The sequence below is a fragment of the Vulpes vulpes genome, chromosome 6 (genome assembly GCF_048418805.1).
Source record: "Vulpes vulpes isolate BD-2025 chromosome 6, VulVul3, whole genome shotgun sequence".
NCBI lineage: Eukaryota > Metazoa > Chordata > Mammalia > Carnivora > Canidae > Vulpes > Vulpes vulpes.
This window is the reverse complement of record NC_132785.1, coordinates 5,434,039-5,448,517: the sequence shown is the minus strand read 5'-3', so window position 1 is coordinate 5,448,517 and position 14,479 is coordinate 5,434,039. Positions and strand designations below refer to the sequence as shown.

At 51.3% G+C, this 14,479-nt stretch overlaps 1 protein-coding gene across 1 annotated transcript in view; it reads right to left on the bottom strand.

Annotated features, from left to right (window-relative positions):
* Nucleotides 1–13,942, bottom strand: part of SIAH3 (siah E3 ubiquitin protein ligase family member 3) — a 72,129-nt gene extending 58,187 nt beyond the window's left edge. Inside the window, exon 1 of the mRNA XM_026017252.2 lies at nt 13,196–13,942. Within this exon, the coding sequence (XP_025873037.1) occupies nt 13,196–13,330 (135 nt within the window). The 5' untranslated portion in view covers nt 13,331–13,942. The remainder of the gene's footprint in view (nt 1–13,195) is intronic.
* Between the last annotated feature and the right edge of the window lie 537 nt (nt 13,943–14,479).

The window sequence follows — 14,479 nt, the reverse complement described above, 5'->3', positions numbered from 1 at the left end:
AATTCTTTCTCATCACCCGAGAGGCCCTTTGAACCCACTAATCAGGTCACAGCAGTAGCGTTTCTGGGAGGCTTGCTTATTTAACACGGATAGACAAATGAAAAGAAAAAAAAAAAAAACAAGGAAGGAGAAAGGTAGAAGGAAGGAAGAGAAGAAAGAAGAAGGCAGGCAGGAAAAATAAACCAGCATTTCTGAGGGCGCTGCCACATGCTCAGGCCCCATTTAGGTGCTTTTCCATCTATTTGCCACATGTGCTCCGGCCGCTGCACACCACACGCCTTCTTACAAACAAACAAACAAACAAAAAATGAAGCGCAGAGAGGTCAAGGCACTTGCCAAGGGTCACACAGCGAAGAACACAGGAGCTAAATCGGAAGGCACGTGGGAGTCCAAGGGCTACGATCTTTCCAGTGTACTCGGAGGTGTTTAAGATGCGTGTGCGGGGTTTCCCAGCATCACCAAGGTGCTGTCACTCACTGTAAACGGGCCAGGCTGGCACGGTGAGCCCACTTGCCCCCCACATCGTCTTTCCCTTGCCTCGGCAGCCCTTGGGGGAGGTGGTCTCAGACCTCTTTGGCAGAGGGGCAGCCTGGAGGCGGGGTCAGAGGTAAGGACCCTCTCCACGGGCACATCAGGGTCACCTGGAAGGGACGCACAGAGCAGTGGCGCCTTCCACCCTGACAGGTGGAGAAGCCAAGGTGACAGGACTTGCACAAGACCCGCCGGGACCCGAGCCAGCCTGCAGAGAAAAGCTCAGCCTCTGGGTGCTGAGAAGAGCTCCTCAGCCAAGTGTTTTCAAGCAGTGGGTGGTAAGTGCCTGGGCGCTCGCCTTCCCGCCTCGGATTTCCCCGGGAGTCTTGGAGAGCCTGGTGTCTCTGGCACCCGCCTCAGTCAGCGGGCCCAGAAGGGTCCAGCTGGCATTTATTTAATTACCACAAACAGTTGCAGCACTTGGGCTGCAGTGAGGCTGGTCCTCACTGCGCTTGGAGGCCCCCCTGCTCCCGGGGAGGCCGGGCTGAGTAGGCCTCACGGGGCCCTGGGTGCCCTGGTGCTGCGTGCATAGGTGTCCTGTTGTTGGCTCCCCGGCAGGGTCCCCTGCAAGCCCTGTGCAGCTCCCCCCCCTTGACCTCCCCCGCACGTCAGGGCTGCTGGGGCAGGGGCCCCGGGCTTACCCTGGCGACTTCCCTCCTGCCCTCCAAAGTCCCTGTGAACATTACCCTGCATTTCTCCAGCTGGCACCCTGGAAGCAAAGCTCACAGACCTCCTTCTCCTTCTTCTCCCTAAGCTCACCTCTTGGGCTGATGCCTCCCTCCCTCAGTTCACCTCACAGCAGTTTTGGAAAAAGAAAAATGCTTGCAAGGGACTAGGAGAAAGGTTGGCCAGAAATCAAGACCGAGGCTGAGTTAGGTTAGGTAGCACATGGTCATTAAAGTTGCATTTCTCTTTGGTTTTAGGGGGGAAAGAAAATTAGCAATAAATATGGCTGAGAACGAGACAGGGAATTTCAAAGGCCTGTGGATCTTCTTAGAGAACGGGTGTGACATGGGAAGAGCCACATTCTCTTAAAGGACATGTTCACTTTTGTATAAAAGAAATTTCCTTTTTTTTTTTCTTGCTGAGAAAATGTGGCCGGTCTAATGCTGTCCCCATGTTCAGAAAGCATTTGCCTTTGTGACGCGGTCACCTAGCTCCCGTGGTCGTGGAGAAGCAAGGGACGCACTGACAAGATAATCACATGCCCCGGATCTGGGGGTCGCGCTAGGTTCAGACACCTGTCTGCCTGTTAAAACACATAAAACACATAACCATTTCTCTCTTTACTCCTATCGAGGTAAGATTGATATATGACATTATATTAGTTCCAGGTGTGCAACCTAATAATTTGATTTTTTTGTGTACACTGCGGAGTGTTTGCCACATGAGCATAGTCCCTCCCAATCTGTCACCCTACAATTGACCCCCTTTGCAAAATTTTCACCCACCTGCAAACCCCTTCCTTCCCTTCGGGTAACCATCAGCCTGTTCTTTGTGTGTCTGAGTTTTTGTTTGTTTGTTTGTTTTTTGTTTTTTAAGATTCCACGTATACGTGAGATTACATGGTATCTGTCTTTTTCTATCTGACTCACTTCATTTAGCATAATGCCCTCGGAGTCCATTCATGTCTTTGCAAATGACAAGATTTCCTTCTTTTCTTTTTATGACTGTCTAGTATTTCATTGTGTGATATCTATTTCTCTCTATAAATATCTATACAGAGATAGATAGATATCACAATTTCTTTATCTGTTTGTCCATCGATGGATAGATTGTTTTCTTATCTTGCCGTTGCAGATAATGCTGCAATGAACATAGGGGCCCCTATATCTTTTTTGAATTAGTGTCTTTGTTTCATTTGGATAAATACCCAGAAGTGTCATCGCTGAATCAGGAAGCAGACCTACTTTTAGTTTTTTGAGACACTTCCATGCTGTTTTGCACAGTGGCTCCACCAATGTGCATTCCCACCGACAGTGCACCAAGGGTTCCTTTTCCTCCAAATCCTTGCCAACACTTGTGACTACTTGTCTTTTTGATAATAGCTGTTCTAACAGGCATGAGGTGACATCTCCCTGTGGTTCTGGTTTGCGTTTCCCTGATAAGGAGTGATGTTGAACATTTATTCGCGAACCTGCTGGCCATCTGTGGGTCCTCTTTGGAAAAACATCTATTTAGATCCTCTGCCCATTTTTTTAATTGGATTTTTTGTTGTTGCTGTTGTAATTTTTGCAATTGAATTGAGTTCTTTATATATTTTGGATATTAACTCCTCATCAGATATATGATTTGCAAATATTTTCTCCCCTTCGGGAGGTTGCCTTTTCATTTTGTTGGCGAGTTTCCTTTGCTGTGCACCCATTAAAAAGAGTGGTCATGGGGGACACATTTCTTTCATGCAGGGTAATTCAGAATTGGGTGTGTAGATAAAGTTGTTGCAAAGTTTTCCCTGAACCATTTGATGCCAATCCTAATTTTTACTGAGTCTGAATTTGGAGGGCTCTGCTCTTTGTAGACGTTTACAGATAAGCAATTGTGTTTTCGGGGGGGGGGGGGGGAAAGCTTAAGATAGAGGTTAAAAGCACCAGCTCAACTCTACTGCTTGGACAGGTTATTTAATCTCTCTCTGCCTTGGCTTCCTCCTGTGCAAAGTGGGGATAGGCTGATGGCATTGTACTGAGCGTGTTTAAAAAAAAAAAAGGCAATTCAGGTAAATCACTTAGCACAGCAGTCGGCAGTTTGTAAGTGCTCAATAAACATTAGCTAATAAAAAAAAAAAAGCTCACGCACACACATAGTATTACGTTGGTTTCTCCAAAAATAGAGCCCGAGGTAAGGACTTGGATGCAGTAATTTATTTGGAAGGCGATTCCGGGAAGCAGGAGGGAGGAAAGGGGCTGCTATAGGCCACAGGGGTTTGGTTCTACCTGGCAGCACAGAGAAGCCTGGAGAATGCCTCCTAGGACTGTCCGTCAAGAGCTGGAGCATCTAGGTGTGGATTTGATGTATATATGCAAGGGTAAGACAGGGTCCCACCTCAGGGTTTTTAAATGAAACGTAATATACTCAATCCTAGTCCTATGGCCAAGCCTGTTGGCTCAGTTGCTTGTTGTGAAAAGAGAGCACTAAGGGTGAAGTAGCAAGAAGCGCTTAAAATAAGCACAGGATTTTAATTTAAGAAGGCTCCGCCCCAGTGAACAAGCTCTTCCACCTTTTTCCGCTTCGGTATTCTGTATAATGGAGAATGGTAATAATATACCCCTTCCTAGCGAGCATTAAATGTACAGCATTCAACGCAGTTCCTGGACGTAGCCCGCCTTCAGTGAACGGTGGCCGTTTCGTGGCTCCTACTGTCATTACTGCTGTTCCGACGTGCGTCTCTGAGATAGCAGGAAAAGGACTAAGGGCTTCAGGATGCGTAGCTGGCTCAGCTTAGTAAAAGTCACAATATACCCCCGATTTATAGAAGGGAAACCGAGGTTCCGGGTGGCTACTTGCATCAGACCTCCTGGCACACCTTCAGCGAGGTTGTAGGAGTTAACTCTGGGGGTGGAAGGGGGGGCGTCTTGGTGTCTGGCTGCAAAGCAGGGCAAGTGGTTAGCCTCGCTGGCCAGTCTTACAAAATCTGTTATCAATCTAAAGGCCTGTCTCTGGGGGCCTTCCTGATGCTGAGCGAACCCCATCTTCCCTCTCCAGTGTGGTCTGCAGTGGCCTCTCCCCTCCATAGAGGACGTTTGCCAGCCTTGTCCTGGGGGGGGGGGGGGGCCAGCCTTGGCCCTTCCACAGGCCGCTCTCCCCTGGCTGGTGTTCCCGGTGCCTCTGCTGGAGACAGCCCTGCAGCACACAGCTCCCTCCTCATCACGAATTCCTGATTAAAAATACATTAAAGGACAGAGAAATTATGAAGAGATACCGCATCTTGCAAATAAAACTGACGTTTCCAGTTAGACCACAGGTCTAAATTATCCGCAAGGACGCCTGTTCTATGGCTGAAGACACTAGGCTGGTTTCAGATCTGTCTTCTGAGGGCGTCTTCATCTGGGGCTCCTTTGTCGTAGAACCTGATTCCACCAACTGCTCTTTGCAAGTGTGGGGTTCTGGCTTCATGGCTTTGGTGACTTCATTGGGAGCCTCACCCCCGTCCTCGCTGTGTATTTGCGTCAGTACGAGAGACCCAAGGAACATTTACTTTCTTAATTGCCCCACCGTTGCCCGGCTGGTTTACATCATGGCACATTCCTGGGGACAAGGAGCCCCTGGGAAGATGTCCAGCATTGCCACAGAGTCCTGGTGGAGAGGCAGTGTCCTTAACCAGCGTCCTCACCCCCACGCAGCGTGGTGTCACAGAGCCCCTTATCAGCTGTGACCTTGGGCAAGCCATTCATCCCTTTGGTCCTTGTGTTTCAGACCCAGCCCTGGCACTTGAGCATGGCTCTAGCTCTCTGACCTTGAGCAGACTGTGCTTCAAGATCATAGTCATTTGACACAGGTCATCTTACTACTGACCCTTCCCCCCCATCCAGTTGGAGTAGGAGAAGTTTGGTCACCCACACGAGTTGGGCAAAAGAAGCTTGGTCAGCTCCTGTGACACCAGGTGGCATCACCACGGGACACGGCTTCACAGTCACGACAGCCCCCATTGATGGAGTACGCGTCACGCGCTAGGGGCTGCACTAAGCACCCGATGTCCATCACATTTCTTCATCTTCCCAACCGTCATTTTATAGGCGAGGAAACACAGGCTCACGGAGGTCAGAGAGCTCACTCGAGAACAGCCACGTTGGACTCACACCCAGATCCGTCTGACTCCAAAACCTGTACTTTAAAGCCTCAGCTAGAGTGGCCCCTTTTCTTTGCCAACACCACTTTCTCCCTTGAACCTCCCTCCTGAGACGGCAGTGGCCAGTCCCACACAGGACAGGGGAGAAGGATCTGGTTCATCTCCGTCTTCTTCTTCCTTCCACCGTGCTGGGGATCAGGATCCTCCCTGCCCCCGGCTCTGGGCTTTGCCTCCTGCCATCCTGCAGAGGCTACGCCGGGGTCCAGAGGGCCTGGCACCTCACAATTGCCATTGACTTGTGTGCGTGAGTGTGTGTGAGTGTGCGGGCGTGCGTAGAGACTCAGGCTGGAGTGCAGGGGACCTGGGCCTGCACTCAGTGCTTAAAAAAAATAAAAAGAAACTCTCTGATGACAGTAGGATCCAGGAATGCTTTCTTGGCTCTGAAAGGTCAGAGCATGTCTCCTGCCCTCCCTCGATGGCGGGGGCTGCGGCCTGGATGGAGCGTGGTCCCCCTTCATCCTTGCCCTGCTCAGAGGGAAGCTGCTTCTCAAGGCAGAATGAACTGAGGGTCAAAGAGAAGACGGCCAGTGTCCCAGGCAGCGTGCAGCGTCCGTCCATCTCCCACCCGCCCAATCTCTCTCAGCTCAGGCCCACACCCCCCAGATCAGATGCCCCCCCCACAGGGCCACTTACCCCTGTGCTTACTCAGCTGCCGCTAATGAAGTCATGCATAAGGCATGAGGGGCAGGTTTCAGGAGGGCGGAGGTGGGGACTTTTCTGCACGGCTCCTGGCTCTGTGAAGGACAAGGGGACCCTGCTCCTCAGCTCCCGTCCCCACAGAGCCACCTGTGTCCTCCCGAGACCCAATCCCTCTCCCGTGGCCACATGGGCTCGAAAACCCAAGCGGTGAATATAGCAGGGCTGTCGTTGAAGCTATGCACTAAGGACAAATTGGACTTTTATATAAGGCAAGAAATTGTTCTATTCAAATTTCTCTTCAAGGCCAAGGGCGATGCACAAATATCAAGAAAGAGCAAGCAGGAGGCTTGCGGAGAGGGAGGGAGGGCAGAGAAAGACAGCCAGGTGGGGCTGCAGGGAGTTGCCTCCAGCTTCCTAGGAGCGGCTTTCATGGTAATGACCATGTTGACAGTACCTGCTGCTGCTGTTTCCTGACTGCCTCCCTCTCTCCCTCTCTCTCTCCCTCTCTCTCTCTCAGGCAGACACTTTCCTCATGTGAGCTCATTTTGGCCTCATGCTGCCGTAGCAGGTGGACATGATTTTCTCTCTTTTAAAGATGAGGAAATGGAGCCTCTGGGAGGCTAAATCATTTGTGCAAAATCACACATCTGCAAGTGGCACAGTCTGGATTTGAATTCAGGCCTGGCTGCCCCCAGACTGATGCTTTATTTTTTTTTTTTCCTGTGCCCACTGCTTCTCCCCATATTGTTCTGGTGGATTTAAAGGTCTATGCTTTTGACTATGTATCTCTTTATCCTTTGATTTACAGAACACAGTCTGCGTGAATTCATATTAATTGTATTTTTTTTAAAGAATTCAAAAAAGAAAAAAAGAAAAAGAAAGGAGATTTATGGCCGGGGGTAGGGGAGTAGGGGGCAAGATGATGCAGAGGCTCCAATGTGCTAAGGAAATGTGGGTTTGGTGAAGGGTGTGGGTTTGGTGAAGGGCGGGGATGGTAGGGTATGTGGTACAACCTATGGGGTCCTACTGCTGGCCCAGGGCTGATAGGGGTACAGGAAGTTGGGGGGGAGGTCCTTGCAATTTTCTGCTCTGACAGCATGCACCCAAGCAAGGGATATTTCGTTTGGGCTAATTTGAAGGCAGCCTGGGACAGGGTAGGGGATATAAGTCTGGCATTAAGCGACCTAACTCATGGTTCCATTTCTGTCACTGGGTTTGATTCCGCAGAAGTCCTGTTGTGGGATGAAGGGTGGTCCACCAGGTGATATGTTCATGTCCTGGTGCCTATGAAGATGAGTGAATATGGCAAAAGAGTGAATATGATATGACCAAAGGTAGAATTAAATTAAGGATCTTGGAAGGAGAAGCTTATCCTGGATGAACCAGGGAGGCCTTAAAGGCAGTCACACGTATCCTTATAAGATAGCCACACAGAGGAGAGGGCACACAGAGATAGAGGCGACGGGACCACAGGGGCAGAGACTGGGGGGATGTGGCCATCAGCCTAGAAACACATGGAGCCACGGGAAGCTGGATGAGGCAAGGAGCAGATTCTTCCCTGGAGAGCCTTAGAGGGAGCCACGGGTCTGCTGACACCTTTCATTTTGAACTTGTAGCCTCCTGACCTGCGAGGGCATACATTTCTGTTGTTTTAAGCCACCCAGTTTGCGCCAACTTGTTACAGCAGTCCTCGGAAACGAATACTCATCACTTCCCCTCTCTGGCCTCAGTTTCCTGGACGATGCAGTGAGAAGGTTTGACCTCCCAGCTCTGACACTCTCTGTGTCATTCCCAGAACATCAGGCCCCTGTGGGAGGACAGGTCTCCGTTCTCTGGAACCAACCTTTTCCAGGTCACAAGGGAGCGTCTAGACGGGCCACCTCTCGCCTTTGAGGAACAGAGCTATTTGAATCCAGATGACTCCATTAAGGGTAAAATCCCTTCGTGGACGGCCGCTTATTTATTCTTTCTTATTGTTAGTGGCTAGAAACATACTCGGCCTTACCCCAGGGAAGTCATCCAGATAGCTCTGACCTCTCTGTGGATTTTAAGGAAAGCTTTCAGTACCTGTTTTCTAATTTCGGCCACAGTTTTCTGCAGCTTGAGGGACCGTGGCTAAGGGAGTCACACAAAATTTGCTTTGGGGCTGCTGGATAGATGGAGCACGGCTCACCGCAGCAGCTCGGCCGCTCCAGCCTGCCCGCCCCTCCATCACTAGCACGCAGCCAGCGAACGACGGCTCGGGGCTCGGGGCTGTTGGTTATGTGACTCGGGAGCCTCATCTGCAATCATCATCAACCAGAAGCGCTGCCCCACCGCTCTGTGCCGGTGGAGTGGAGTGTCAGACAATATTCACAGGAACCCAAGGGCTGCAAGAGGCTGCACTCGGAAGCTTTGAGAATAAAGCCCAGAGAGCCACCACCCCCAGTTTCAGCCCCTCCCGCATCCTGGCCTGGGCTCCCCCAAGGTGCTAATGAACTGTGAGGGGACTCGAGAGAGGGCAGCAGAAGGAAGACGGTGACATTTCCAGAGGATGGGGAATGGGATCCTCCGAGGCGCGTTATGTCAACAAGAGCTGAGTCACCCACACGCGCTAGCTGTTAAACAATCTTGTCGGAAGCCTTTAACTGCTTTAAAACAGGTACTGAGGCTGAACACTCCAAAGGCCACCTGTAAATCTCTAAAAAACAATGTTCGGGTCTTTAGCTCTCATTCAGGGCCTGCTGCACTGTGTCGAGCAGAGTTAGTGAAAGCCTCAGGGCGGTAACGGGATTTCCAAAGATTATCCCACAAACAGGAGAGGCGATGTTTGGCTTTGCCACAGATCTCTTCTCCTCTGTTCCCTCCCTTTGGTAATCCCTCTCCTTCTCGGTGCAGCCCCTCACCCCTGCCCCCCTTCACCCATCAACACACATTCATCCACACAGGTCCAGTTGGGATGAAATGGGTCTTGGAATGAAAGGCATGTGGATGCCCCTCCCGCCTCATGCGTGTGTGTGTGTGTGTGTGTGTGTGTGTGTGTGTGTGTGTGCGTGTCTGCGAGCCCAAGGTTAATGGGTGCAATGAAGTAGAGGGCACTGGGTGGCTCAGTCAGGTGGGCATCAGACTCTTGGTTTCTGCTCAGGTCGTGATCTCAGGGTGGTGGGCTAGAGCCTCTTGACCAGCTCTGCATCCAGCAGACAGTCTGCCTGAGATTCTTTCCCCCTCCCTTCCCCCTTCCCGTCTGCTCCTCCCATGATGCCCACGCAGTGCACTCACTCTCAGATAAATAAATCTTAAAAACAAAAAACAACAACAACAAAAAAAAAACAAGAAGAAGAGGTCTAGGAGCAGCTGGATGGAGGCATGAGTAACCTTCCACGACAAGTGGGGAGGTTATACCCTCTGTTCTAGACTCTACAGAGGGTGCTGGGGGTCTCAGAACGACTTTGGTACTGGCCAGGGCCTTCTTCAGAAGTTTGCTAGAAAGCGTTTTGCTAGTCTTTCGGAATCCAGTTTATCAAGAGCTGTAGTTAAGAGGAGGAAGTGGTCCAGCAACTTCGGCTCAAGTACTGTCTGCTTGGGAAGTGCGAGAGACCGACCCTGGAGGGGCTGGAAGGGCCTGGGTGCAGGGCCTGGCCAATCCAGCCCTTGAAGGAGGTCCCTAGGGGTGGGGAGCCAGAGGGGAGGGCTGCCCGGGCCAGGGCATTATAGAAGGGGCTAGTGCCAGCGGGAGAGGCGCCAGTAGAGAAAGGCCTCCTTGATTTGGAAATAAGCAAAAAGCATGAGGGAGGAAGGAATGCTGAATCAGGAGCAGGAGCGGGAGCCCCCGCCGGCAGGCCTGAAGCCTGTAGCCACATCTCTGTAACCTCTTGAATGAAGCCGGGGGCAGCAAGCCAAGAACACTGGCTCCGGGTGGTCACTCTTCATGAAGTGGGAAGGAGGAATGGGGGATCCTGATCTGTGCCCGGAGCCATCCGTTCAGGCAGACAGAAGGACATACATGGGGAAACACGGAGTGTCCTTTGCACTCCATGGGGAGCCCCGGGGTTCCCATCCCTCACGTTCCAGCCCTGGCGACTGCCCCCTTTTAATTACGATGGGCTTAAGGGGTGTGATGGCTCTACCCAGGGGTGTCTGCATTCCCAGGAGGGCGTCTGCTTTTCCGTTTAGAAGCATAAAGGCATCAGGTTGCTCGAAGGAATCCCAGGTTACTGAGTAATCGCCCTAATAAGATTGAGAATGAAGGTGACCTATAGAAGCATGGTAAATACACGATTTTCTCTGCTCAGTAAGTGAATTTTCATTATAACTCAGCACTTGCCTCCGGTCCTCGAATACTGTTAGCAATTCTCAGGGAAGCCTGGGAAAGGACAGAGCGCAAATATGCTTCCACAAAGAAAAACACAGGCTTCCCAGCCCTCTTTGTAGCTGCACACAACCTAGAAAATTGAAAGCAAGGTTGCAGTTTCTGTCCTTGGTCACCATTTCATGTAGCAGCCTGTCATACAAAGTGCAGGGAAGCACCACAGATCAATAGCTCTTCTGGGTTAACATTGCCACAATCTCTTTTTCTTAAAAAAAAAAAAAAAAAAAAAAAAGATTTTTTTTTCCTCCATGTAGATCACAGCTTATTATATCCAAGGCATATTTCTGTGGTCTGTCTATGGAAATGAATGCTTAGAAGGAGCACTTTTCTTTTGAGGTTTTATTCACTTTTTAATGCGAATGATGGGGGCAGCAATGCTCCTATAGAATTGTTCTTTTCAAAAGCGCTGCACATGGCTGTTAGCCCTCCGGTTTGCAAAGCAGGTAACATTTACCTGAATGGGCTACCTGGACCCTGGGAGAGCACATACATGGTCCTTATCGAGACACCGTAAAGGTACCCTGGGTTGCAGAGAGCTCTCTGCCCAGCACGGCCTCTGCGGCCTCTGCGAGTCCCGCGCACCTTGCCAGACCCTCTCACAGCATCAGCAGCCCTCACCTTGCTTTGTTTACCTCGGTGACGGTTGTCCGAGCAAAATCTCTAAGTGGATTTTTATGGGAAATGAAAAGCCAAATGAGTATATGTTTGAAAAGGTGAGCCATGGAAAACAGCCTCCCAAGGCATATGCCACCTATTTTTATGTTGTCACTTACATGGTTTCTAAGTGGGCTAAAGACTTGAAGTGACAACTTTTCAAGTTCCTAGTGAAACCCCACAGGTTATATGTACACTAGCATGATTTTTTTTTTTTTTTTTGAGGAGGAGAGTGCTAGACAGCACACCCACCTCTAGTAACTCTTTTTAGCCTCACAGAGCCATGGAGATATTCATTCATATGTCCATTTCGAAGGTGAGGAAGGGAAGGCTCAGAGAGATTGACTATTTTGAGGGCACAGAGCTTGGTGAGAGCTGATGCAGAGCCTCCAACCCTGACTCTGAACTCCTGGGTTTCAGGCAGCAGGACTATTTAGCACGATCCGATCCGGGCAGACCTCACCAAAAAGATGTACAAGGATGCCTTTCCCCCCACCCCACCCCACCCCCAAGATCTTAGCACTTCTCTCCTCCATCATCAGCTGTAGTCCATGAACCATATAAATTCCAACTTTGGAAATGCTAAGTCTCATAAACAATTTTTAAAGGTATTAAAATGCAAAACAGGAGTAAACAAAATTTCTTGCCACAGGGAAGTAACTAATGTAAAGTGACAAAATAATGGGAGTTTGAATGCGGTCTCAAAAGGGGCCATAAAATGGAATTCAGAATCATATCTTAGTATGTACGCCGTACCCTTGCTTCGCCAAGGGTGACCAGCAGTGAATTCTCATTTATAAAACTAAGCCACGGAGGCAAAAGGAGACCGTGGGACGAGGGGAGGGAGAGCGAGAGAAAGAGGGAGCGTAGGAAGGAGGGAGCGAGAGCAGTTGAGCGGGAGGGTGCTGGTCACAGACTGGGTACCCCAGGGAGCCAGTTCCTAGTCTGTGCACCCTAGCAGCCCCGGGGCGGTCCATCACCCCCCTCCCCACCCTCCCCAGGCTTGGCCACCTCTAGACTGCAGGGCCTGCAAGCAGGTGGTCCCTCCCAGGGACTTCCAGGAATGGGGAGGAGGGCAGGGGGGAAGGCACCCATCCGTGCCGGCCTGCAGGGCGCTGCCTGAGGACAGTCTGATGCCTCATCGGAGTTTACAAAGTGAGGAGCAACAAGCAACACTTTTTCCTCCCAAGAACAGTGGTCAGAACGCCAGACCCCTCCTCGCAGAGACTGCTGCCAGCCCAGGCTGCAGACACCCGCTCCTGCCCCCCGCCCCAGCCCTGTGCACCCGCACCAGGACCTGCAAGCGACCCCCAATGAGTCCATCGTTTATCTGAAAACAGAGCCAGGGTGGCTCGGAGGGTCCAAGGTGGGGAGCAGCTCATCTGCATCCCCGGACCCCCCTTCACTGGCTCCCCCCCCTCCCCAGCCAAGGCGGGCTCTGCACTCATTCCCCCATCAGTCTCGGCTGTGCAGCCCGCTGTCTTCCCAGATCCCAGATCCCAGATGATCCCAGATCCGGGCTCTTCTTTAAAGAGCATCCACCTGGAGGCACAAATGCAGCAGCCGCCCCCTGGGTCCCCGCGCAGGGGTGCAGCTAGCTCCCAGCGAGCAAACTCCTCCGGATGTCCCCTCCCCACCCTCCACCCTCCACCCCCCACCCTCACGCGCCTAGTCCGAGCACAAGGAGAGACATTTCGCAGAAGGAGCCCCCTCACCAACTCCCAAGTCCCCCCTCCCCACTTCAGCGTCCCCGGGGGGGGGGGGGGGGGGGGGGGGGGGCTTCCGAAATCCACCGCCTGCCTGCCCTCCCCGGCAGCGCGGGACGGTCCGCAGCGTGGGCAACTTCTCACATCCTGGCTGCTGAACACTCGCCCCGGGAATATATGGGATCCAGGAGAGGACGCCCCCTGACTCCTGACCCTGACACCTCGGGGTAGGGGTGGGGGGAGGGGGGGAGGCCAGGCCATCACTCCAGTCGTTCCTGCCAATGGGGGGGGGACACACAAGGCGCGATCACCGAGACCCCAAGACATCCCACGACCCCAGGCACCCCCTCCGAGTCCCCTAGCGCAGGCGCCCCCCTCCCCGCCCCGCGCAGAGGGTTTCTAACCCCGAAGGGGGGGAGGGGGAAGGACCCTAACCCCACCTGCGCGACTGTCAAACGATCCACAGCAACTCACCTTTAGGTTGTGCGTGGGGTTTACCACGCAGACAAGTTGCCCGGCAGCGGAGAAAACCCGTCTAGCCTTGTAGTGCTGAAAGCGGAGGTGAATGAGATCTAACACAGCCCCAAAGCACTGGGTAAAGAAAAGCATCACAACTTTTGGGGTGGTGGGGGGGGAGGGATGCTGCTGGCTCGGCGAGGGGCGTCAGGAGCTGGAAGTCCTGGGCTCTGCAAGGACCCTCCGCTCCAGCCCGGCTCAGCTCAGCGTGCCTTCAGATTCATCATCAAAATAAGACGGTTAGAATCTTGCAGCAGTGAGGCGGCCAATCAAAAGGACAGAAATGTTATCCTTGAGGTGCAGAGACAGCCAATAACAAATGCCTCCCCTCCCGAAACTCCCTGATGAATTGAGCCTGGCGGAGAATGTATTATTGAACATTACCATAGATCAGCACATTGCATTTATCTTGCGATTACAGCCGACCGTACATAATGCTGCGGAGATAGGCTGACAAAATTGATTGCTTAATGTGTCTCCATTTATTAATTGACTTAATTTAACATGAGAGCCTTTCTTAATGCGCCGGCAAAAAAAAAAAAAAAAAAAAAAAAGAAAGAAACCAGAAAACAAAAACAAAAAAAACCCCACCAAAAACATAAAGCATTTTGAAACCGCCAAATAGTAAAACACCCTGCTCCAAAGTAGGCAGATGGAATAACGCAGATCGGGGCTCGACTCACCAGAGCTGCTTGGGAGAAAATCAAATATTACAAGACTCCGATTCCAGATCAGGGTTTTGGCAGCATAGAAACGTGCATCTTTCAATCTTGTGCTCTCCGTAATTTGGATTTCAGCCCCTTGATAAATCTTACTTTCCAATCTTTATCAAAGCAAAGAATCCCTAACAAAAGCATTTGGAGGTGGTAGTGTTGGGGGATTATATATATATATATATACTGTAATTACCGAAGCCTGAGAATATTAAAGCATAAAAATGCACAGAGTATGCTGCTAAAAATAATGAAATCCCTGATGCATGAATGCACACACACAGAAAAACCTACACAGAGAGGAAAGTGGCTTGTAAATCAGCAAAATAATTACAGATGTGGAGGGCCTTTGCTTGTCATCCATTTGCATATTGGTGGGCAGCAAATTGCTAATTAACCGCTAGATTGTTGGAGACATTGAAATAGGGATTAGGAGCACACACACCACATCGGCGAACGCAGGCAGCACGTTTCTGTGCTGACGCAGGCAGAGGGCATCCCAGGCTCCTGTCGGCGCTCCCTCTCCAGA